Source organism: Malus sylvestris, chromosome 17 (assembly GCF_916048215.2).
Source record: "Malus sylvestris chromosome 17, drMalSylv7.2, whole genome shotgun sequence".
Lineage (NCBI taxonomy): Eukaryota > Viridiplantae > Streptophyta > Magnoliopsida > Rosales > Rosaceae > Malus > Malus sylvestris.
In genome coordinates, this window is record NC_062276.1 from 6,103,795 (window position 1) to 6,129,940 (window position 26,146).

At 37.9% G+C, this 26,146-nt stretch overlaps 1 protein-coding gene, 1 long non-coding RNA gene and 1 pseudogene across 2 annotated transcripts in view; 2 read left to right on the plus strand and 1 right to left on the minus strand.

The window, feature by feature from the left end:
• The first annotated feature begins 3,914 nt into the window (after positions 1-3,914).
• LOC126610041 (DEAD-box ATP-dependent RNA helicase 42-like) overlaps positions 3,915-26,146 on the plus strand; it is a 68,774-nt pseudogene continuing 46,542 nt past the window's right edge.
• Positions 10,645-16,327, plus strand: LOC126610021 (uncharacterized). Its single transcript, XM_050277994.1, has 7 exons — positions 10,645-11,265; positions 11,405-11,965; positions 12,068-12,217; positions 12,630-12,749; positions 13,665-13,712; positions 13,822-14,297; positions 15,536-16,327. Exons 1-7 carry the CDS (start codon positions 10,947-10,949, stop codon positions 16,136-16,138), a joined length of 2,277 nt encoding a protein of 758 aa, XP_050133951.1. The 5' UTR covers positions 10,645-10,946; the 3' UTR covers positions 16,139-16,327.
• Positions 12,774-26,146, minus strand: part of LOC126610043 (uncharacterized) — a 54,246-nt gene continuing 40,873 nt past the window's right edge. The window contains exon 2 of the long non-coding RNA XR_007618350.1: positions 12,774-13,326. This is a non-coding gene — a long non-coding RNA (uncharacterized LOC126610043). The remainder of the gene's footprint in view (positions 13,327-26,146) is intronic.

Consider the following 26,146-nt stretch of genomic DNA (forward strand, 5'->3'; position numbering starts at 1 on the left):
CTCCGAAACCGTACCTGCAAACGTCGTCGTGTTGGTTTTACAGACCGACTAAATGGGCCGATTCAAAAGTCTAAAGTCCAAAGAGGAAATGGGCTCATTGATGATGAATAGTATAGATCAATATTATTGGGCCACAATAAAATCTCAGTTCTCTTTCTTTTTCTTTTGTACTTTTCTCTTTTGGAGTTTTCCTCCTAGAGAAGTAACGAATGGTCGAACTGTCACGTGGTATTACTTCACTCATGCCATAAATATAAAGTACTCGTTTTTATTCCTCCTAAATTGAAAAATTATTCTCACTATTTTAGACAATGTAAAATGAATTTTAGACAATGTAAAACGAGGATATTTGCAACCTTCTCATTAGTTTAAACATTCTCAATTTTTTGTAGAATCCTACGATATTGCTTGATGGTCAGAAATTTTGTTCTATTAATATAGTTCATGGTATATAGAATTTATCGGTATCCAGACCCATCCATTGCTTGAGCAATGGTGGGATGGTCAAAAAGGAGGAGGAGAAGTGAAAGAATAATTTTAAAGGAAAAGATGATGGCAGTGGCTCATCCATTCCTTCCTTCAACCTTCCTGCATGAAAGAATCTGAAACTTTAACTAACCGTGACTAATAATGCATGTGACTTATGAACAATGAGAATATATATGACCAGTCGTGCGGGATCCGTGTCCATGGATTTGCTGAGGTATCTGGTTTTATGACGACTTAGTTCAATGGACTGGAAGATATGCAGGTTTAAATTATATATTATACATCCAAGGTTAGATTTTTCTCGTATAAAGTCTTCCCAGCTAGTAACCGAGTTAACGTTGAATTTTTAAGACAAGGTTCACCTTGCTCGAAAATTCTAGAACGGCAGAATGTGCGGTCTGTTGAGAGTTCATATCACATCAAGTTTTGGATGTGTTTACCAAAGTTTGGATCACTTTTCATATTGCTAATTAATTTTATAGTGAAATTTCAACTTTCTTTCATGATCAATGATCCAACTGGTGAGAATCCCAATACATTCCATGCTCCGGTCTATAAGAAAATTTTCAGATTTCTGGCCTTTGAATTTTTTACTTCAATACAACCCAATACATTGAATGATATATATGCATCTGCCGAAATTAATTTATATTAGCCAAAAACTAAGGTATCCTTTTAAAATATGAAAAGGACTGTTAGTGCCAATCTGCGGTAAAGATTACAACTTGAATGTAGGAAAATGAATGTACAATCCCTTAACCAAGGTTCTTACGTAGGCACTAGTTGGGGGCGGGTTCCTCGCCTAGGCGGATTAGATTGATTTAAGTAAATTTATTATATATTGTATGAATAAGTGTCTAATTATACTTAAAAAGTACATAATTATATTGTAATATATAAATTACAAAATAAAATGACATATAGATTATAAAGTATTAGAACATATTGAAAATGTGTGGAACAAGTATATATGAGTGTTCATCCAAGTATTTAACAAGTCTCTTACAATTTATTGAAAATAAAATGCAAAATGAAAGTTATCGATTTTTGTCTACATGAAAGTTGCGACCTAAGCAGGTGCTTAAACGGGCTAGGCGGACGCCTAAGCGGGTCTTGGCACATTTTCTTAATTTTTAAACTCCTAAGGACTAATCCGGATGGTGGCCAACCGTATAGTGCCTAAGCGACGTTAGATGGAGATTTTTAGAACAGTGACCTTAACAGATTTAACTAACTAACTTAACTCGAGCTTGCAAAAGTAAAGTATCTTTAATTTGAAAAGAAATTACCGATCGACAACTTTTCAAATTTTCTATTATTTTCTTTGTAAACCACTGTCTAGCACCATGCATGAACTTTATATGAAAGTGTAACTGTTAGGGTAAAATTGGCAATCCCTGACATAATGCCTGAGTCTGTAATAGCTTAGACTTGTTATACATTTTCAATTGTAATAGTTTAAGTCTAGGAAGGGTTCTCACACTTTCGATGCAAAGATGTTACCTACACGCGATAAATATTCAGGTATGTTTGCATGCATACATCCAACTACATTCATCTATATCTCATGTTATTGTTTTTGATATAGGACTCTTAACCATTGTGTGGTTTATCTCTTTAAAATATCTTATTCCTTTATATTCGAGATTTTAAAGCATGCAAAATAGTCTAATTGCATTAGGACTAATCTGATGGTATTGAGACTTTTCAAACCGTGTTATCAAAACGTGTTTGGGTGTTGGTAGAGTTATTGATCAATATGGAGTGTCGATTTAGCTAAAACAGGTTTTAGTTATGAAATCTTATCAGGTTAAATTGGTTCCCGTGCATTGAGGATTTATAAGGAAGCTTTGAAATTGTTTCAAGTGAACCATTTTATGCATAGAAACTGATTTTATTGAAAAGGATTTTTTAAGAAACATCAGTTGGGTTTTTCGTGTGCGTTGAAAAATAATTGAAATACTGTTGTTTGCTTATGGTTCCAACAGCATGGGTTTTTAAGAGAAGATATTATTTTTCATGCTGTTTTTCTTTGAGGTTTTAAATTGAATACCAATTATGGAAATGAGCTTTGTGATTTTCGTAATTGATTGTTTTCCAAATAAACACTTCATCATATAAACATTCTGCATAATCGAGTTAGCATTGTGCAAAGTTCGAGGGAAAGGTGATTGACGGTTGCGTTAGTACCGTGCCACTTCAACTCGAGGACTGAAGAAAGATCGAGTAGCAAAGCGCGAAGACAAAGCTGCCAACTGGTATGAGTGTCTAGTTGATGAGTTTTGTAAGTCTTTATGTATTCTTTCTTTCTTAGTGCTTCCTGGCTTGGTAGCCCGAGGATTTTCCCAATGGTGGGTTTTGCCTCGTTAAATCCTACATCATGTGTGTGCTTTTTATATTCATGTTGAATATTTGTGTAGGATTAATTTTGAATAACTGATTAATAGAAACCATAATTTGCTTTAGCGTTAAGTTGTCATTTATAGATTAAGTTAGTACCCATCCTAGGACTTTCAGTAACAGTACTGTGGAAGAATAATGACGTGCATGCAAAAAGATGGACGAACGGCATATATTCCTGAGGCAAGTACAAAATTAAGAACAAAATCTAATGTTTTTTGGGACAACTTGTACAGGAAAGGTACAACTGTACGTGTTGTTGCAAAAACTACAAATAGTCAACCAATGATCGATTTCCAAATTCCATAAACTGAAAGATTTGTGGAAGAAATTCAAAATTGAAAAAAAAAATGAGATGATTAATTGCATTGCATGAAATTTCAGAGAACTCGGTTTCGGTAATTATTCACTAAGCAAAGATTTCCAGAAGAGGGTTATTTTTAAAGGAAAACTAATGAAAATGGCTTGAAAACTTTGAATTTTAATGATAAGGACAAAATAAAGGGTAAAGTGAATAGTATCAGGATTGATTTTTTACTGTAAAAATGTGGTTTTTCGTTAAAGTGAACAGTACCGGGTACTTTTCGTTAAAGTTCCCTATTTTTAATGCATGTTTTTATCTTTTGTCTATAGTTTCAATGCATTTTTTGTGTTATAGGTACATTGAAAAATCTCATGTTTGGACGAATTGTTAGACTTCAAGTTTCACTGGTCATCCCACTGTTGAAAACCAATTTCGGGCATCAACATGGCTGATTAGTTGACCTTTTATTTCAGTTTTTAGATTATGTTCCAAGAAAGAGAACCTGGTGAGGGAAGTTATGATAACGCTTTAATCAAATCAACAAAAAAGAAGATGGCAACGGAATAATTGGACAGCATAAATTAGAAGGCAGGAACAACCTTGGTCATATGGTTCATCCGTTGACTCCAATCATCAATTTAAGTCAGACTTGAGTTAGACCAGTTGTTCATTATAGTGTGCTCGCCTCTACATGTACGAGTTAGACCAGTTGTTCATTATACGAATTTGTTTTCTTCTAATTCGGTTTGTATTTAGGGTTTTCCTTTTAGTGTTTTCCTTGTCTTAATTGGTTTCCTTCCTGTTGATTGTCTTGGTCTGAATTGTATATAATCCAGGAAATGAATGATTTTTTATTTTTTTTTATGTGTGTTTTGTGAATTCAATTGCAGAGAAGTATTATTGTTATATAGGGAACTAAAAGCAATGGTAGAGGGGGGCAAACATAAACCTAAGAAGGAGCGAGAATAAAAAAGGATTAGCGGTTGTCGGGATGGCGAAAAGGAGGGGAATGGAGAGAGGAGACATAGGTGAAAAAATAGAGATAAGAGAGATTGTGATCTAGTCATTCCGCAAGAGACGGGTTTTGTGATTCTGAGGACGAGAGGGACAATGTAGAGAAGGGCATTGAGGAGATAGGGAGAGTGGTAGTCATAGGAGGACTAGAGATAGAGAGAGAAAAAGGGAGAAAGAGAAAGAGAGAGAGGGCTTGGTAGAAGGAAAGGGACAAAGGTCGAAAGAGAAGGATGCGGAGTGATGATATAGGTGAGGAGGAGGTTGATGATGTTAGGGAGAGTGATAGGAAGCCACGTACGAAGGATGACAAGGAGAATGTGGAGAGAGAGGGGGAAAGGAGTAGAAGTAGGTCAGATAGACATTGGGATGGTCAAGTTGATAGCCTGGTAAAGAAGAGTGATGAAGATGATTTATTTATGAAAGAGAAGAAGCCAACCGAGGAGTTAGAGGATATACAAAAGAAATTGGATGAGGAAATGGAAAGGCGGAGGAGGAGAGTTCAGCAGTGGCTGGAGTTCATAAGGAAGAAGAAAGAAGCTGAGGGAGAGAAGCACCGGGAAGTGGATGTTGATGAACCCAATTCTGTAAAGACCTGGACTCTTGAGGGAGAATCTGATGATGAAGAGACAGGACGGAGAAGCCTATCGCACTGACAAAGAGGATGGAGCTGTCTTGGAGGTTGATTCCGAGAATGAAACAGCTGCACCTGCTTTGCAGGATGATGAAATTGATCCATTAGACGCTTTTATAATTCTACGGTGCCGCCTGACGTTGAGAAGCTGGCCAATGCTGTGGAACAATCAATAGTTTCTGTTGAAAAAGGTTCAAATAAATCTTTAGGCAGAATAATTCCTGGGGAGGATTCAGACTCGGATTATGGGGACATTGAGAATAATGACAATCCCTTAGAAGATGAAGACGATGATGAGTTCACAAAAAGGGTGACAAACAAAAAAGTGGAGAAACTTTGTCTAGTGGACCACTCAAAGATAGATTATGAACCATTCCGGAAAAATTTCTACATTGATGTGAAGGAGATCTCAAAAATGACCCCAGAAGATGTGGGTGCATACCGAAAACAGTTGGAAGTGAAGATACATGGTAAGGATGTCCCAAAGCCCATTTAGACCTTACCCAACTGGAGTTACAAATAAAATCTTGGAAATGATAAAGAAGCTCGACTATGAAAAGCCAATACCAATTCAGGCTCAGGCATTGCCTATAATTATGAGCGGTCAAGACTGCATTGGCATTGCAAAAACTGGCTCAGGCAAAACCCTTGCATATGTGCTGCCAATGCTGGGGCATATCAAGGACCATCCACCTGTGGTAGCTGGATGAGCCTATTGGTCTTATAATGGCACCGAGTAGGGAGCTTGTGCAGCATATTCACAGTGTTATTTTCAAGTTTGCCAAGGCACTTAGTCTCAGGTTTGTCCCTGTATATGGAGGTTCTGGTATTGCCCAACAGACCGGTGAGTTGAAGCTCGGTGCTGCATTTGTCGTCTGTACCCCCGGTAGGATGATAGACATACTTTGTACAAATGCAGGGAGGATAACAAACCTGCAGAGAGTAACTTACTTAGTTGTGGATGAAGCTGATCAAATGTTTGACTTGGGTTTTGGACTTCAAATCAATCGTAGTGTTCAAAGTATTCGGTCAGATCATCAGACTGTATTGTTTTCTGCCATATTCCCTCACCAGGTTAAAGTCTCGGCACATAAAGTCTTAAACAGACCCCTGTCTCTGCTGCCCAAATGCTTCCCAATGGTGGATTACCTGTTTCTTTTTCAGGTGTCCTTGGTAGTGTAACTTTACCAGGAACAGCAGCCGTTGTGCCTGGGATGGGTCTGGCACTTGTTGGACACTAGGGGGCAGCTCGGGCTGCAGCAATTGCAGTTGCCATGAATTTGAAGCATAACCTGGCAAAAATTCAAGCTGATGCAATGCCTGAGCACTTTGAAGCAGAGTTGGAAATAAATGATATTCCCCAGAATGCCCGATGGAAGGTTACCCACAAGGAAACTTTGGGCCCTATATCAGACTTGACTGGAGCTGCCATTACTATCAGGGGTCAATATTTCCCGCCAGGCAAGGTTCCAGGGCCAGGAGATCCCAAGGTGTTCCTGTTTATTGAGGGTCCTACCGAACAATCTGTCAAGAGAGGTAAAGCAGAACTAAAACGCAAGTTGGAAGAAATCATGAATCAGGCATTATCACTTCCTGGAGGCGCTCAGCCACGCAGATATCAATTATATAAGAGAGAACGTGATTCCAACCTACCTTTTGCATAATTTTACCTGTGTTTGCTGAACTTAATCTGCCTCTCAGTTCTTGGTTTATTATTTCTCACTCACCTAATGAGTGTTCTTTTTGAGTTTTTCTATTTAATAGAATATTTTTGTCTTTCCACATGTCCTATCTATCCTGCTGATCTTCAATATTCAACTTACTTTACGATTTTTATTTAGGAGTCATTTTATTTTTTACAATGAATAATCTGATACATTTGGATTTAATTGTGTGAATAGCTATGAATTTGTTTTGTCTTGCTTTGCACAATTTTCAGTCCACTTTTGATCTTTTGTTTTTTGACTTCCTTTGTTTGTCATTTCCCCTGGTGCGAGGGACATTATGTTCATATGCTCGCATGCTCAATATTTTCTTTGCCGTTATGAAGCTGTGCAAGAGATGCGATCATGGTGCGATTCTTCAGTTTAAAGGGATGTAAGTGTTTTAGAATCTTCTAGTCCATGTTGTGTTTTTTCTTGTTCATGAGTTTTAGAACCTGTGAATTCATTCATTTGGGTTCTTTCCTTGGTGCTTACCCAGGTTTTGTTTGGGAATTGCTGGAGCCGATCAGCTGCCCTCCAAAATGGATTTGCTTTTGTGGCGTTGTTCGCTATTAACGGGTTACTGAGTTCTGCAGAGATAACTAACCCAGTACAATTTGCTTTAGTTTTGCTGCTTTCGACTCTGTTCACTTTTTGATTACCGTGATCATTTTATTTGTTGCAAATGCATTTTATGATCTAAATTCTGAATAGCAGGCTTTGGTTTTGCTTTCTAGTGAAGATTTTCAGTTTTGGCTTGTTTACGTTCTTTTGCTTCTCATTAGCAGATTTAATTTGTCCTCTTTCTTGTGGATACGATCTTATAATGTAGACGGTAGTTAACCAACACAGTGATGATATACTGATGTCTTTTGTTCGTTTCAGCTTCAGCTATCAACAGAACATAAGCCAATCGGAATGATTTCTTGCCAAAGGTCAGAAAATCCCCGCTTCATTAAGTATGCTATCAGTAGATTTTTATAAAAACAACAACAACAACAAAACCTTTTCCCATTAAGTGGGGTCGGCTATATGAATCCTAGAACGCTATTGCGCTCGGTTCTGTATCATATCCTCCGTTAGATCCAAGTACTCTAAGTCTTTTCTTAGAGTCTATTCCAAAGTTTTCCTAGGTCTTCCTCCAACCCTTTGGCCCTGGACCTCTGTTCCGTAGTCGCATCTTATAATCAGAGCGTGAGTATGCCTTCTTTGCACATGTCCAAACCATCGTAACCGATTTTCTCTCATCTTTTCTTCAATTTCAGCTACCCCTACTTTACCTTGGATATCCTCATTCCTAATCTTATCATTTCTCGTGTGCCCACACATCCAACGAAGCATCCTCATCTCCGCTACAACCATTTTATGTACGTGTTGATGCTTCACCGCCCAACATTCCGTGCCATACAGCATTGCCGGCCTTATTGTCGTCCCATAAAATTTTCCCTTGAGCTTCAGTGGCATACGGCAGTCAAACAGATTTTTATAATGAATAAAAATAAAATAAAAACAATCAAGAGGCTAAAAATTATAATATAATTGGAAAGAGAAGTTCAATATATATCGTAGTGGATTCTCTCATTATAATTTTGATACTTACACATTACATCTCTCTTACAAACTGATATAGCATTGATGATGATGAGATGATGATGGTGATGTTGAACGTGGTGCGATTCTTCAGTTTGAAGGCATGTATGTGCTTTAGAATCAAGGGATGCGAACGTGGTGCGATTCTTCCGTTTGAAGGGATGTATGTGCTTTTACAATCTTCTGGTCGATGTTTTTTTTTTTTTTTTTTTTTTTTTTGTTCCCTGAGTTGTGGGACCTGTGAATTCATTCATATGGGTTCTTTCCTTGCTGTCCAGGTTTTGTTTGGGATTTGGTGGAGCCGATGAGCTGCCTTATAAAAGAATTTGCTTTTGTTGGAGTTATTCGCTATAACGGGTTGCTGAGTTCCTTCAGAGACAACTAACCCTCCGCATTTTGCTTTAGTTTTGCTACTTTTGACCTTTTGACCTTTTTATTTTCGTGGTCATTTTATTTGTTGCGAATGCGTTTTATAATTTAAATTCTAGGAATTTTTTTAGCGTGCTTGAAACATGGGCACATACACCATATATTTAAATCGCTGGCTCTGTTTTTGCTTTCTAGGAAGGAGGCCGGTGGCTTTGTGTGTTCCCTTTCATTCAATTTTTACTAGCCTAGTCTTACACTCTTTGTATAAAATTATTAGTATTTTTTTAATTCATTTTTAATATGTAAGTATATATATTTCTTAATAGAAAGTGACTCAGATTGTAAAGGTTGGAAAACACAATGACCATTTTGACTAAATGAAAAACATAGTAATTAAAATAGATTTTAAACATACAAGGTGACCAAAAAGGTTTTAGCCTATAAAAAGTGTTGTGGGCCCGATTTCCCTACTTGTAGTGTAGTAAAAAAATAAAGAAATTATAAACACTCATTTTAGCCTCTCACATATTTGTTTAATCTTTATTGTTGTTTTCGTAAGACTTTTTCAATTCGACCATTAGAATATAAAATGATACGCGAGAAGCTATAAATTATGAGTGAAAATAGAAAATATTGCCTACTTTTGAGGAGTAGACATCAATTGCCTATGCCATTGAAGTTTATTTTGACCTTACATGACTCATCAAAATGAGTTTGCCTATTCAATGGCCTACACTATTAAAGATGCTCTTACTGAAAAGAAGAAAATCAAACCGGCCGTATGCATGATGGGAGGAGCAAAGAACACTCCACTTATCAAATGTGTTTAAGAAGGCTGTACATATATGTAGATCATATCTTTCACACGTCTACCACCAGTTTCACGTGGAATATAATTTTCTAGTTATTATTTTATTTTATTATATTCGGGGATGGTGAGCAATTTTTGTATTTTTATATTTTTATATGTTTTTGGAGTTTTCAAACTTGACTCATGGACGTTGCAGATCCACTTGAGCTTGACATTGCAAGTAGCTTTGGCTGGAGTGTACTAATCCTACATTGGAATGAGCCGACAAGTGATTTCCTGCGTGAAGTAGTTAAGTTGAGTTTCGTTCTCTCGCCTGTTGGATTTCTCTACAGCATTGGCTGGATGTAGTTTTCGTCTTGAGCGATGAGTTATATGATTTCGTCAACCAATGATAAATTTACGTGGTATCACTTCTCTGCGATGACTTTATGTAACCTCGTTATTTGGTAATGACTTGTTGTAGTCACTGATACAAATATGTTGCATCTATCGTTTTGTGGTATGGGTGGCGCCTCGCTGTTCGACGATGACTTGTGGTCACTACTAGAAATCTGTTTCATCTATCGTTCTGCGACAGATTAGTATAGTGGCGTGTGTAGTTTTGGTACATGTGGTAGCCGTTTAGGGGTTTACTATGGTTCCCTTGTCCGAGAAAATTCACACTAGATCATTTTTCTTGTTATTGGAGCATTGTCCCCAATCAGCACCTTTGTATTAGTTTGCAAGTTAAATAAAAGGATAATGATAGAGATACTAAATTTTTAAATAAAATAATATGTCACCAATATGAAATAAGCACGTTAATCAACACTTAAGTAATAATCCAATCATCAACATCCACATCAGTTAGTTTACAAAATTTGGTTTAGAAGTTTGTTCTCCCTAGCATTACTTTAAATGAACTATCAACCTATCGTTTCTTGTAAAAAGAGAAAAGATAAGAGTACAAGTAGACCAAAAAAGGAAAGATAAAGAAAATGAATGATAAAGAAAATGAAATGCTGAGATTAAAAATAAAAAATCTAAATCATTATGGAAATCAAAGCTAAAGGCTGAAACATTCGTAAATTGAATGATACATAGCATTGAAGCCTTACTCAATTTTATACTTTACTTTGGTCTTTTTTCTTTTGTGAGAATGATATTCTTACTTGTCTTAGTGGTTGTTCAAATTTCTCATCTCACGTCAGAATGAGATTCTTTCGAGTTTCTATAAATTTCTCTCCACTTCTCTCTTTTCATCTTCAAATCTTGTAACCATTTTGGAGACTTATATTTTAAAAATTGTTTCGGATTGCAGATTCTTCCTCGTCAAATCGGGACTTTGGTTTGTTTTTGTTCCTGAATCTTGTTGATTGCCTTGCTTTCGAAATAAAACACACATACTATGATTTATTCTCTTGTTCTTAGCATTTATATAGAGTAGTGTCGTTTTTTTTTTTTTTTTTTGGTCAATATTTAGGTGGGGTTCTGAGGAGAAAAGGGAGCCTTGAATTTGGATGAGGAGGGCCACAAGGGTGCTTGATTTCCACTATAGCACTTGCCCTCCACAAGTGGTGTTAGACAGACAGCTGATTTTGTTTCATTTTTTTTCTTTCACATATGCCCCTATTAACATAAAATCTCGTTGAATAAATGGGCAGGTTGAATATGACTACTACAGTTGTTTCTACAGTTCTTAACCATGAGAACTATAAGGATTGGAGTTTTCGAATAAAGACCTACTTTTTGGCCGAAGATCTTTGGGACGTCGTCCAAGGCACCGTTAAGGAACCTCCTGAAGGAGAAGAATATAAGGCTTGGAAGAAGAAGGATGCCAAGGCCCTATATGCAATCCAAAATTCTTGCGGGGATAATTATCCCTTAATCAAGGATGCAACCACGGCCAGAGAAGCATGGCAAGATTTGTCAAAGAAATTAGAGCGAGTTGAAGGACCACCAGATGTTGAAAGTGGTACGTACATACAAGAAAAGTTGATGAGGATCATTTTGTAATTATTTTCACACGTACGCGTAGGCATTTGTATATAGGAAGGGAGAAGAAAAAGAAAATTAAGAATTGAATGATAAATCAAAATTTTCATTTTCGGCAGACAAGACAATTGGTGAAGCGTATCCGATTCCAAACAGGCCAGAGTCAGCATTGGAAGAAGGTCGGAGTGTCCCTGGAGCAGGACATGATGAGAGCATCCAAGAAACTTTCGTGAAATATGTCAAGTCTGATGATTGGGATACTGCGATCAACCTTCTTCGCCAACATCCCCAGGCAGCAAGGATGACAGATTGGCCACATACAACAGCTCTTCACTACGCAATCAGGAAGAGGTGCAGCGTGCGCATTATACAACAGTTGGTGGATTTAATGGATAACGAAGCCTTGGAAATGACAGACGTTACTGATTGCACAGCTCTTTATGATTTGATAAATCTGTTTCCAGAAAGGGTTGAAGTAGCTGAATGCATGGTTAACAAGAACCCCAATTTACTTACTATTTCACCGAGATTTGATCGGAAGGCACTAGTTACGGTGGCACAAGGGAATACAAAAGGGGATCGAATGGCTCGCTTTCTCTATAACCGCACTCCACTAGAAACAATAAAAGTTAAGGATGCCGCTCAACTTATTTCTGACGGTTTTCGTCTCCAAAGATTTGGTACAACTTTTCTCCATTTGATTTTGTTTTTTTTTTTAGGTTACAAATTTTGTCTATATATGTACTTACAATGTTTTCTTCTCACACTTGTATTATATATAGATATTGCGTGGGATTTGATTCATCGTTACCCAAAATTGGTCATGGCTACAGACCACGACGGGAATATCCCCTTAGCAACATTGGGCAGTAATCGTTTTGCATTCAAAAGCAGAATGCCGCTCAATTTATGGGAAAAATTGATCTATTATGGTTAGTACATAATTGCTTTTTGTTTTCTCATTGTATTTTTTTTTTCTTTCCAAAAGATAAAGCTTGATATAAGTCCAATTTTATAAGTCACTATTAGTATTAGTCCACTTACATGAAATTGGTCCAATGTCTAGAATTACACATCATCATACTTTTATTTTCGTACAAATATTAATATACAATATGTAAATGCACATAATCCGATAATTATAGGATTACTAGTAGAGCGAATTCCTTAATTATAGGAGTTGAACTAATACCTTAATAACTTCAACTCCCCAGTAGAAAAATCTTCTTCTATATAGTTCCCTTAATAATTTTGCGTTCAACAAACACAATCTAACATAAAAATCTTGGTTGAGAAGAATATTTCATTGAATTAATGATTGGGCTTGTATTCTTATCTTGATAGGTATCCACATAAAACCTCTTCCTCTTCCTCCCATCAACAACAAGGATAGTCATATAAATGTTGATGAAGGGCCTCTCGCAGAACAAAAAGAGAATAAAAGGCATCATCTCATTTACTCAGGTAATTTACATGTCTGCAATCCAATTTGGTTTTTGTTAATGCCATATTTCCTACTTAGGAATGTATTGACTTAGCAAAACACTTGAACACATCGTACTCAACAAAATAAATAAATAGATAAATAAAATAACATAAACAAAATGGGCAGATTAAAACCGAAAAAGAATAAGGGTTTTCTCGGATTTCACCTTAATTTCGCCCACAACCTTCCATTCTTCTCGGTCCAGCTTGGAAACAACCTTGATTCACCTTCCTCCTCCCCAATCTTCCACATGCATGCACAAACTGGAATTAAAATTCCAAATATAGAAATCGATCCCAAAACTTAAAGCTTTGATTTTGGAAAAGCACTTAAACTGGAGGACAGCCCACGAGGAGTGGATCATTCTTACCTCTTGGGTCGAGCTCCAATTCCGGCAGGTTTCGCCGGAAATCCCGCACTCGCCGTTTCTTAGATCTGAAATTGAGGAACTTCGGCTACGAATTTGTTGAAACTATCTTGGGGTTTGAAAAGAGGACGAAAAGAGGATTGTGAAGGTATAATTTGACGGTCGTTGGTGGCCGGTGGACGGCGGCGCTGTTTGTCATTACTGGGTTGCTATTGCAGCGTGAAAGGGAAAAGGGAGTGAGGGGTACGGGAGGGAGGAGGGAGAGGGAGAGAGAGAATGGGTTTCTAAAATTAAAAAGCGACTAAAAGAAAAGGAAAGGAAGGGAAATAAATTATATGAAAATGAAAATGAAAAATAAAGGTAATTAAACTGACAGCATAAAGTAAAATTCAAACTAATGGTAGAAAATTAGTATATATCCTGCAGCTAATGGAAAAATAACTGATACGAGGGAAATGGTAAATGGTGTTGGTGATAAATAAAATGTTTTTGTTTTGTTTTTCATCAAATTTGACTTGTAATGCAGGAACGAGTTTATTCCGAAGGATAGTGGCGAATTTCCAAACATTTTTGGGTGGGCCATACATTTATATTGTTGATTGATTTTTTTTAATTTTTTTTATGATAGTTTTATTAATAGTCAATATTATTTTTAAATGATTCTTTTTTTTTAATGAACCTAGGAATCAATCGTATATATCAGATAAAATTGGTGCATGAACGGGTCCAACAGTTTCTACCTCTCATGTGTAAAGCAATGAGTGAAGGAGATATGAATCGTTATAAAGAAAATAAATTGGTGGAAGCCATGTGCGTGGCAGCAGAACGAGGGCATGCGAAGTATATTACTCATTTTCTCCCATATGACATACTTGATGTTAGGAACGAAAAAAATCAAAGCCTACTCCACATTGCCGTTGAATGTCGTCACTACAATGTTTATAATATTATATGTAAGTTTCTCCGAAAACAAGATAAAGATGGTCTCGATAAATCCGGATATGGCTGGCATTCCGAAATGATAAAGAAAACAGTGAAGCGTAAAGATAACCTCGGCAATAATATGCTACATACGGTAGCAAGGATTACCCCATTGTCACAAATTGATCACATTCACGGTGCAACTTTGCAAATGCAAAGAGAACTACAATGGTTCAAGGTGACTATTTATCTATTTATCTATCTATATATGCTTATATTTATGAAGTATTTTCCCTATATGTTGTTTACATATATTTTGTGGCTATAATTTTACTCTCATTTTTCCCTAGCCCTTCACATATAATTTATTTATTCAGTTTCAAAGAAAAAAGAGAATGCAGAGGTTACTTCACTTTAAAAATAAAAAATAAAAACAAAAGGTTTGTCGACACGCACAAACATAACAGGAAAGAATTGAAATTAAAATGGATAACATTAGGCTTTTTATATTAGCACCCAATAAAATGTTAAAATCACCCCACATTAAATAACTTTTTATCCTACTATGCAATCACAATTTTGACCTTATTAGGTTAAAAATAAATTTAAAAAATTATATATACACTCTAAATCACTTTTAACGTATTATTTATCTTCTTCAACTATCAAAATCTCTTCGACCCTCCATTGTTGAACAAAACTCTAACTAATGAAACTACAAACATGTTGATTGAGAAAATTTATTTTTGACGAATGAAACACAAAATCGATGTTTCGGAAGCTTCACATAAGGTAAGACTTCATATTATTTATTATTTTAGTGATTTTGACAACATCGATAATTATTTAATCTTGCTTTTAATGCGTTATTCAAGCTTCTATGTTCGTATTCATCTTTTAGAGATCACAGAGATTACATAAAGAATTAAACACCTAAAATTACCACCAAATATTAAAAATCGACGACATGGGTTTTAATGGTGGAATTGAAAACAACCAACATATGCTTTAAATCCCAGACGGCATCTTTTGTCAAAATTTTAGTCGGCATTATTTGTCCAAATTAAAAGCTTTATAAGATTTGAGAAATATGGGGTGTATAGAAAATATGGGGTACATATATAAAATGTAAGATGTATATTAAGAATGTGGGGTGTGAGGGTATTATGGGGAAGTAAGTGGGGGTGTATTAAGATAATTTTTAATTAAAAAAGCAAATATGGGGTGTATTAAGTATGTAAGGTTTATTCAACAATTTGTGGGGTGTTAATATAATAACCCTAACATTATGATTTGACTAGGTACTATATTATCATCCTATGTGCTTAACTAATGATTTTGGATTATGTGGTGTACGTGCTTAACTAATGATTTTGGGTTATGTGGTGTCTCAAACGACAAAAGTTCAAAGATTTAAATGAAGCAATAAAGATTTCAAAGATACATATATAAAAAAAATTGTCGCAAAAAATGCAGGAGGTGGAGAGCATTGTAGATCCCATGGATCGTGAATCTAAAAACAATGATAAGAAGACACCGCGAGAAGTATTTACGGAGAATCACAAAGAAATGTGGAAAGATGCAAAAAAATCAATGAAGGAAACAGCAAATTCTTGTACAATTGTAGGTACTCTTATTATCACCATAATGTTCGCTGCAGTATTCACAGTTCCTGGTGGATACGATGGAGGTACAGGTCTTCCTATATTCTTAACTAAAAAGGTCTTCATAGCATTTATGGTTTCAGATGCACTCTCACTGTTTTCTTCCACAACTTCGGTTATCATGTTTTTGGGCGTTATCACTTCACGTTATCATGAAGATGAATTCCATGGATCCTTGCCCACAAAAATGATAATAGGCCTTTTCACCCTCTTTTTATCTATTGCCAGCATGATGATTGTCTTTTCTTGTGCCATTTACATTATGCTTGACGGAAAATCATGGATTGTTATTCCAACCATTTTGCTAGCCAGTGTTCCACTTGCCTCGTACCTATGGTTGCAATTTCCGCTGCTCGTTGAGTCTTTTCTACTTTTGGACTGGGAGCATTCGAATTTGAAGTTTCTTATTTTTTAAGAAATTTGTAAAGAGAAGTTAACGTACGTGCTTTTTATTTGACCAATTATGTATGTGCTTTCTATTTGGCCAATTATGTATGTGCTTTCCATTCTAATCCTACATTTGGATAAAGAAATTGCAAATTATTAGAAATTGTAAAATGACAGAATTTAAATTCTCATCAAATAAAATTTCGTCAATTGCAAATTTTATTGTTTGGAGATTATGTATGTGGAATTTCAAAAGGACAAATTATAAGACAAAGAAAGTGAAACCCATATATGGCAAAAGAGAGTGAAACAAGAGAAATATGAAATATATAAAACCCAAAATTCATAGGCACCAAATAAACTCGCGGTAAAATGAAATTTGCAGAAAAACCAGAAACCCACAACCCAGCCGCTCTCCTCTCTCTTAACCCTGATTTCCAGAGTCCACAGGATTTACAGCCCCCCACCCCCCTAATTTTGTTATGCAGCAAGTTTGCATCGTACGACAACACAGAGGGAGCAGTCTAACGAAGCAATCTCACCGTCCGAATCGCGAATAGAGCATTAATTAGCACCTCCATCGAAGAGTTGTAGAAAGAAATCGGGAACGGCAGAGCTTCTGGGAACAGCACGAATATCCGCTTTATAAAACTCATGTTGAGCTCAGAAAATTGGAATTGTGAAATGACGACCATTTTTGAGGAATTTGAACTCGGAGAATTGGACCCCCAATTTCTGTGTTTTTTTTTATCAGCTCGGCAATTATCGATTTCTTTCCTCCAATTAGCCAAACGTGGAAAATACAAATTCTTGTCGTCAATTCCCGGCTTTTAGTTAATTCTCAAGATTGTTTTTCTTATCCAAACAGTGTAAAAGAAAATTCCAATTCAATAGATATTTTTGGGTTAGTTACTAAGACAACCTCTCTATATGGCTCTATTTTTTGGTTGATAAAATGAATTCATTGAAGTAAGCGCAAAAGGGTGAAAATTGCAGCAATGTTTGTTTGGCCTAGATTTGTAATCTCGCGTTCAAGTCGAGGGGACGCGCTTCCAAGTTGGCGCGAGTAACTCCTTATTTTTTTCTAATTTATAAAGTAATTTTATTTTTCTCATTTTAACGTAATTTCAAGTGTAATTCTTATTTTCTCGCACTTTATTTTCTTGCAATAGGATTATTGAAATTTAGTTACTTATCGGTTCGATCTATTCGACCAATTCATTTGGGTTGATACGATTTCTTTTCCGTGCATCCCATCCTACCATATCAACCACTAAATCCATTCCACATCACTTTCACGAACAACCCCCAATCTAAAGTTCTTTCACCCAAGGCACAGAGAGCCTCGATTCGAGACGAGTTCCTTGCTCGACCATCAATCACATTGAAAGAGGTCAATTTAAGCCAACCAAAATCACCAACTTACATCTTTACTCGCTCGACCTTAGGCAGCTGAGTTACCACGCTCGCTACACAAACTAGAAGACCAAGAAATCCTTGGCTTGTTAGCCGAGACAGATTTTAAGACCAACAATGTTATAAGCAGGGAAAAGACATCCCAGCAAGTAGAGAGTCAGTAGAAGGCACCGCCGAGCAATAACATTTAAAATATCGCAGGATATGGTAATTCATCACGTGATAAGACCAAGACCAAAGATATCATATTTTTTAAAATTACATATATCAAAAAATGTTTGGACTTCGAGATGACGATTCACATGTTAGTGGCTTAAAAAATATTTGGAACATAAGAAACCTTCCTACAAATACTATCAACATTGACATCGATGAATGTATTATAACATAAAGTGTATCGACTCATATTTTGGATACACCAAAGTCTCTCCCCACAATTGCCACAATAAATGCATTAACCATCATGACCTAGGAAGACATAAAAGGATTTGGATCCTCTCCTGAGCTAATGGAGAGGATCCTCCTGACCAGTTATCATAGGCCGTTGGATTTTTATCCAACGGCTATAATTATTATAACTTTAAATAGACCTCCCTGTTTGTAGCCGTTGGATAAAAATCCAACGGCCCATGATGACTGGTCAGGAGGATCCACTCCATTAACTCAGGAGAGGATCCAAATCCGACATAAAATTCCTTGTTAGAATTCTCTACCAACTCCAATTTCAATGTCTGCATGCACCACCCAACTCAGCATTCAACCATACATTAACCAGAGCGTGTAAATACCACATGCATTCACCTTATGAGAATTACCTTGTGGAATTTAAAAGCCAAGCACCTCCACTGAAGAGGGACGTGTCATTCTCAATAAGGAGAGATTTTGCAGCATGTCTGAAAGACGATCTAGTACACCACGTGTCATAATATAAGTTGTTTATACCATACTTAGGGCTTCCGTATTTAGATCTCGTATAAATACTCGGGAGACTCAAATGTAATTATGTAATAAAGGAATGGGAAAATATGTAATAAGTGAGGAGTCCTTATTCTATAAAAGGACCCCTCACCCTCACAATTAGGAGAGGCCATTTTCTGGAGCCTTCTCACCCCTCTCACATCCCCTATCATATTTAGAGGTTCTCTCCCTCACCTATCAGATAAATACATAATCAGTGTGGATGTAGCCCAAACCTTGGGGTGAACCACGATACATCTTGTGTTATTTACATTTCTTGCAGGTTCACGGTCGGATTTACGTTGTTCCAAGACCTCCGGTTTTGTGCATCAACATTTGGCGCCATCTGTGGGAAACGATATGAAAAGCTGTGTCAGTTCTTTTTCATTTTTTCACCTCCGCCGTGGATCTGCAAAACCAAAATCAAATCGAAACCCGAACCAAAAACCCACATCTCTCTCTCTATCCTCCTCGATCGAATTTCTCTCCTCAAATTGGACACAAGACCTCATTCTCATTCTTCTTCACCTGAAGTACCAGTCTTCCAGACCTACAATTTTCCAATTTCGCCCTTCAGTTCAGACATGCCCGTCCCGAACCGATAACGCTGAGGAAGGAACCCAGCCACACCCAAAACGCCGCCGTTTACCCAAGATGATCGTGAGAATGTACGACTGTCGCAAGGGAGGGGGCATTACCAGAACGTATTCCGACACATAGTTAAATGACGGCGTTCACAACGACGACGACGTCATTAGCGACCCCTTCGAATTTTTCCTATCGCAGCCTCAAGAAAGCAGCGGCGACCCTTTCAATTTCTTGTCTCAGGAGGACTCGCCTTCCGGGTCGGCCCATTTCGATTCGGACCTTTACGTCACCAAAGAATCCTCCTTGAAACGCCTTTCCTTGAACGGCATCGTCTCGGGGAGATCTAAGAAAACTAAGACTCGGAAGGAGGCGGTGGGGAAGAATTCCTACAGGCCGCCGCCGACGCCGTCTATTCTTGCGACGTCGACCTTGATGGAGGCGCAGGGGTTTGGGGAGATGATGGAGCCCGTGGACGAGGTCAATTTCATGCTGGATGGATTCCGGAAGGGTCAGCCGGTTCAGATCAAAAGGGCTAGCTTGTTGTCGTTGCTGTCTATTTACGGCATCGCGCAACAAACACGGCTTCTCAGGACTCAGGGATATTATTCTTCCCGTGCAAGCTCGATGTTCGTCGGGAGCAAAGGCATTCTCAAGGCGTTGTGAAGAAAAAGGATTGCAAAGAGGAACTGAACGGCGTCGTTAAAGTGAGCAAAGAACGGAATAACAACCGTTCATTTGGTAATCTAGAGATGAGGCCCAGAGGTGGACAGATTGACGGATTGATCCACCATTACCATCTTCATGACAGCGATTTGGAGTCGAACAATCCGACAAGTTTGACAAAGCAGTGTCTTGGGCAGCAACTATTCCGAGACCACCTTTACTAGCAACAGCAGCAAATGATCCTGTTAACCCCAGGCCTGGTACTCTTCGCCATGCTGTCATCCAGACCAAGCCTATCTGGATTGTGTTCAAAGTGAGACATGGTGATACAGTTGAAGTAGGAGCTCATAAAGAAGCCTTTGAACAATCCCTCACCTTCTTGCAGTCGATCTCTCCGTCCGTCTCGGCCCAGTGCCTTTCCAAGAGGATTTGAAGAGGAAGACTATAGTACTTTTTAGTCCTGAACCCGTCCAGCAACTCCGGCTACGTCGAAAAACCTCGGCGGTTTCAACTCCTACTGCGACCTCTCATCGCCTCCGATGCCGTCTTCTACAGTCCCTCCGACCTCGCCACCTGGGTCGACCCCCCTCCTCATCGAGTTCAACCACCAGCCCCTTATCTCCACCAACTGAACCTCGAAACATGGTGGTCTCTCGAATCCCGAAATATGGTCCATCAACATTTGTGCATCAGCTATTGCATTTCTCTAGACATTTTTCTCCAGATCTCACAGATTTTACAGCTGGAGTACACCAACTAGTGTTCAGATGCAGTGGAAAGAAAAAGCAAAAAGAAGAGAGCACATGGAGTTTAGAGCAGTTGGAGACGGGACCCAAGATGGTAAAGGGGACCCTGCCGACAGAAAAATCAGAGAAGAAAGCACATGGGTCATGCACTTTCTTACCCACCATGTGGAGGCAAAATAGCCTTGAAAAGAGGGAAAGTCTTGCTGACAGAAAAATCAGAGAATGAGCGAGGAGAGCACATGGGAAACAAAAACAAAAGCAACAAAAATGCAAAGGAAAGGCAAAAGCAATCAAGTGAGCTGCGGGAAACAAAAGCAAAAGCACTGACATAAGCAATGCTATTGGCAGATTTAGATCAAAATCCACTGCGCCTACGCAGAAAAAAAAAGAAAAGAAAAAGAAAGTGAGAAGAGGAAGCAAAAGGGAAGCATATGGGGACACTGCAAAAGCAAGGAATAAACATCCCACCAGAATGATGTAATTTATTTTTATTATCTTTCGGAGACATCTGTATAAACCCCATCAGAGGGTAATATGTATAAACCACATCAGAGGGTAAAAAAAAAATGACAAAGCCTAAAATAAATGGGCTGGAATGTTGTGTGGAGGGCGAAGGTCCATAAGCCCAAAATAGCACCAACCAGGTGATCAAAAGTACGCCCAGTACTCCAAAATTATTCGGCAACCTGCCGCTATTACCACCAACCAGGTGATGAAATGTACAACCCGTACTCCAAAATTATTCGGCAACCTGCCGCTATTACCACCAACCATTACCACCAACCAGGTGATGAAATGTACAACCCGTACTCTAAAATTATTCGGCAACCTGCCGCTATTACCACCACCCAGGTGATGAAATGTACAACCTGTACTCTCATTTCATGCCACCAACCAGGTGATCAAAAGCACGCCCAGTACTCCAAATTATACATAAGCATTACTCATGTCATTCATACATAAACATTCATGAGCATCCCTCATGACAATTATACATAAACATTCATGACCATCATTCATGTCAACATTCATGAGCATCACTCATGTTAACATTCAGGAGCATCGCTCATGTCAACATTCATAAGCATCGCTCATATCAATCAACATAAACATTCATGAGCATCACTCATGTCAATCAGCTTCAAAAGCTTCATTTACAAAAGCTCCAGCTTTGAAAGCTTCATTTACAGAGCTCTAGCTTCAAAAGCTTCATTTACAAAAGCTCCAGCTTCGAAAGCTTCATTTACAGAGCTCTAGCTTCAAAGCTTCACTTGCAAAGCTTCACCTACAAAGCTTCAGTACAAGCTATACAAATACCGCATCTGAACAACCGCCACTTCGGCCCATACATGGATTCAATTTGAAGTCTCCAGCCAACAGACTCTATTGACCGAAGACTTGGGGGGACTACATTATGTACCATATATTGGGCCTCAACTGGGCCTCATGAAAAATACTTGGGGACTTAGCACATTATTCATGTATTGAGGAGCAAGCCCTTATTCTATAAAAGGGACTCCCTCACTTTCATTAGAGAGCACCCATTATTCATGTACTGAGGAGCGAACCCTTATTTTATAAAAGGGACTCCCTCACTTTCATTAGAGAGCAACGCCGCCAGCTGAGAAACGCCTCGCCGTGAGCATCACTTCTAGCCCAAGGAGCGAGCCCTTATTCTATAAAAGGGACTCCCTCACCTTCATTATAGAGCAACGCCGCGAGCTGAGTAATCGCCTCGCCGCAAGCATCACTCATAACCCATCACTTATTTATTGAAGAGTGAGCCCTTATTCTATAAAAGGGACTCCCTTACCGTCATTAGAGAGCAACGCCGCCAGCCGAGCAACCGCCTCGCCGCGAGCATCACTCCTAACCCATCACTTATGTATTGAGGAGCGAGCCCTTATTCTATAAAAGGGACTCCTTCACCACCATTAGAGAGCATCGCCGCCTACTGAGCAACCGCCTTGCCGCAAACATCAACTCTAGCCCATCATTTATGTATTGATGAGCGAGCCCTTAATCTATAAAAGGGACCTCCTCACCATCAAGCGCCACAAGCCGAGCCAACCAAGGCAACATAAGCCACAAGCTGAGTAGCCTCGCAACATGTGCTACTTATAGTTGAGCATTATTTCACTTTGAGCACCGCCTCATATCAAGTATCAGTTCAAGACGACATCTAGTTACTTCGGCCTGCACATGGACTGAATTTCAGGTCTCCAGCCAAAAGACTTTCTTGACTGAAGACTTGGGGGACTACTGTTTATACCATACTTAGGGCCTCCGTATTTAGATCTCGTATAAATATTCGGGGGACTCAAATGTAATTATGTAATAAAGGAAGGGGCAAATATGTAATAAGTGAGGAGCCCTTATTCTATAGAAGGACCCCTCACCCTCACAATTAGGAGAGGCCATTTTCTGGAGCATTCTCACCCCTCTCACATCCCCTCTCATATTCAGAGGTTATCTCCCTCACCTCTCAGATAAATACATAATCAGTGTGGACGTAGCCCAAATCTTGGGGTGAACCACGATACATCTTGTGTTATTTACATTTCTTGCAGGTTCACGGTCGGATTTACGTTGTTCCAAGACCTCTGATTTTGTGCATCAACATAAGTAAATGGACTTCTCTCAACTTAGATCATACATCTTTTTGGTCGTGGGTTCTCCACGTGAATTTGTTTGATCTTGTTTCCTTGATTTTGTATATACAATAGACAGACTTGCTTAATTCTTATCTCCATCACGTAGGACTATGGAGATGCTGAGGACCATAGACTGACTTGCTTAATTCTTATTACTTAAGTAAGAGTTATGTATGCAGATACGGAAAATGCATTGGCTGATCATGATTACTTCTCTTTTGATCTTGGAAGTGCTTACCAAACCTTCATACTTTCTTTCGACTTCGGAAAGGAACAGTTCGGAAAGGATCGTTAACCATTCAACATGTTTCTTCATTAACAAAAGATAATCAATTCGATATATGGCTCTTGAAGAAGTATTATATACGATAGGAAGAAACTCGTGGGATAAAGACTACAACATACACATCAAGGTGAGTCCTAGTGTGATAAAAACTTTCATACTCCTTGTTTGGATGGATATTTAATGTTGGGTCTAGTGCGGTTGGAGGCCCAAGAACGTGAAAAGTAGAAGGACAATTGGACTGGGACAGTTGGCAGCCCATGAAGGATTGAAAATAATTTGTTTTCCAAGAAATAGGCAACAAGCAAATGTGAAGTGACAAGTGACGAAATGTAGCTCACCCCCAGCAAAAAGTACTTTTTCATGGCATGGATAGGTAAATAACAAAGGTAGATAGTGACTCACCATACTCTGGAAGCCATCACCGAGTGGGAAGGCTTGGACAATCAGGCTGGAAAGTCTATAAAAGTAGTAAGGGATGCAAATAGAACTCTCAACCAATCAAACAAAAGACATTCAACTCTGCACTCCAACAAAGCAAGAAACTAGCAAGTTTTAGTTTGTTCAGACTTTACCCCTTTTAGTCACATGTCCACCATAGAAAGCCATCTTTTGTCAAGTTTTAGAAGCTCTGCTACCTTTCCATGTGCTGTAGTATTGAATCTTTTTAGTAAACCCCGATTTATATTTCATCCTCCAAGGCTTCAACCCCTGTAAAACACAAAGAGAAGTGGTTGCAAGAAGATGAACCTTGCCTGACAAGGTTGTAATCTTGCCTGAGTCTCTTTTATTTGTACTTACATAGAGTAAATCTGTTGTTTATGCATCTTTCATTAGATCCTATATCATTTTCAATTGCTCTCACTCAAAATATCATCTATGATTAATCTTGCTGATCTAATTAACCTTGCTTCTTTATTGTTAACCTAAAGCTGTAATCAAATAAATAATTTGAAGAGCCCTGAACTCCCTTTAATTGGACATATGATATTATGAGTAAAAATTCTTGTTTACAAGGCAAGAAAAGAACTTTATACATATTTAACTCATCTGTAAACTATCTAATTGGAACTAAGAAGTCGAAATGACTTATGGAGCAAGTATTCAATCCATTTAATAACTAAAAAGAACAATCTGTTATACAAAAGTAACGGTGGCACGCTCAGACCCATATTAGTTTTGATTGTAAGCCTCAAGGCCTAACAAATGCCCCACAAAGGCACCATTAAAACTAATAACAAATTCATATTGCAGTACATCAAGCAGCAAACCTTGCCAGATAGGCAAGACCCAAGAGAGTTGTGCGAGGGACAGATGTTGTTGATAATTGCAAGTGTACAATATCGTCCAAGTAATATAGTGATAAGTAGAGTGTCGTTTAAACAAGGATCAGATTAACCTAAATTTACTATTGCGATTGACTTCAAACTAAACTTAAACAAAAGAAGGATTACGTTGACAAATTCAAATATGAAAGGAACGAAACGAAAGAAAGACGAACAATTGATCGAACACGAAGTAAAAGTGAATGAATTATGCAATATTAATATATGGAAACACTAGGACATCAAGTTTCTCATTCTCAATCCCATCTAATCCTGTTATTCATATTAACATCAAATTATTCCCATGTTGCTAGCAATTATCCCTTGATTCGTCAATATTTCCTATCAGAATATACTAATCGTGTTTCTAACTATCTACCCATGCTATGTCTAGCCATAGATATAGATAATCAAAACCCTTTACGCTCAATGGATAATTACACAATACTACACAAATCATAACCAGTATGTCTACTCAATTATGCAATTCATGGTAATTCTTATGAGAAGCAATCTACTAAACTCAACTTGTCAGTCACAATTTAGTTCTTCACACAAATAATGGCCAGTTATTTGATAACGATAAGGCATAATAACAATTACTCAACATGAAAAACAATTGAGATCAATATAAAATAACGAGAATTAGATGTTCATGATAAGAGTACATCCTAGTCCTAGCAAAAGGACTTAGTTCATGGTCAAACTAATAACAAACATGGATGAATTTGAAGACTTAAAGGAAACCCAACACTCCAATTTTGTATGTATGCGATGCGGCCTGGAAATCTGCAACCTTCTCTCTGTCGTTCTCTAACTGGAAGTCTGCGAGTGTGCCTTATATCTCCTCTTTTTTCTCCCCTTTCTTGCAGTACTAGGCTCCTCCCTTCTATATGGGCCCGTTTCTCTTCTTTAAAATCCCCGTGCCTTTTGGACTCTCAAAAAGTCCAATCCCTTTTGGAAAAACATAGCCGAATGCTTTGCACTTGTAGTTAAATTGGGCTTTCTTTAATAATCCATGATTTTATATGATAAAGTATTCCATACTTTGCTCAAGCCCATCAGTTCACATCCCACTCAGTAATTCTTTTTGTTTCTCTACTTTAAGCTTCCAATTCCCTGCTTTATTCACGAATCATCTTTTCTGCAAAAACTCACACAAAAAACATTAAACTCACCGATTTAATATAAAATCATGACTAAATAATAAGTGTAAGAGGTATAAAACCTGCATATAAAATCAACCTAACAACAGATCTAGCCCGAACACTCCTCTTTGTTTCGTGGGTACTCTGCGCAATCTATCGTAGGTGCTTGGGAGCATGGCATATATTTCAAAGGGTACTACTCTAAATTTGAAAGTATTGTCGTCTTTTTCGATCTAAACCGCGGAAACATTAGAAT

Bases quoted from the DNA above. Each gene is read 5' to 3' on its own strand.
- LOC126610021 (XM_050277994.1), top strand. From the start codon at position 10,947: ATGGGCAGGTTGAATATGACTACTACAGTTGTTTCTACAGTTCTTAAC. The intron at 11,266-11,404 runs GTACGTACATAC...CATTTTCGGCAG, and splicing joins ACCACCAGATGTTGAAAGTG to ACAAGACAATTGGTGAAGCG. The intron at 12,750-13,664 runs GTAATTTACATG...CTTGTAATGCAG, and splicing joins GCATCATCTCATTTACTCAG to GAACGAGTTTATTCCGAAGG.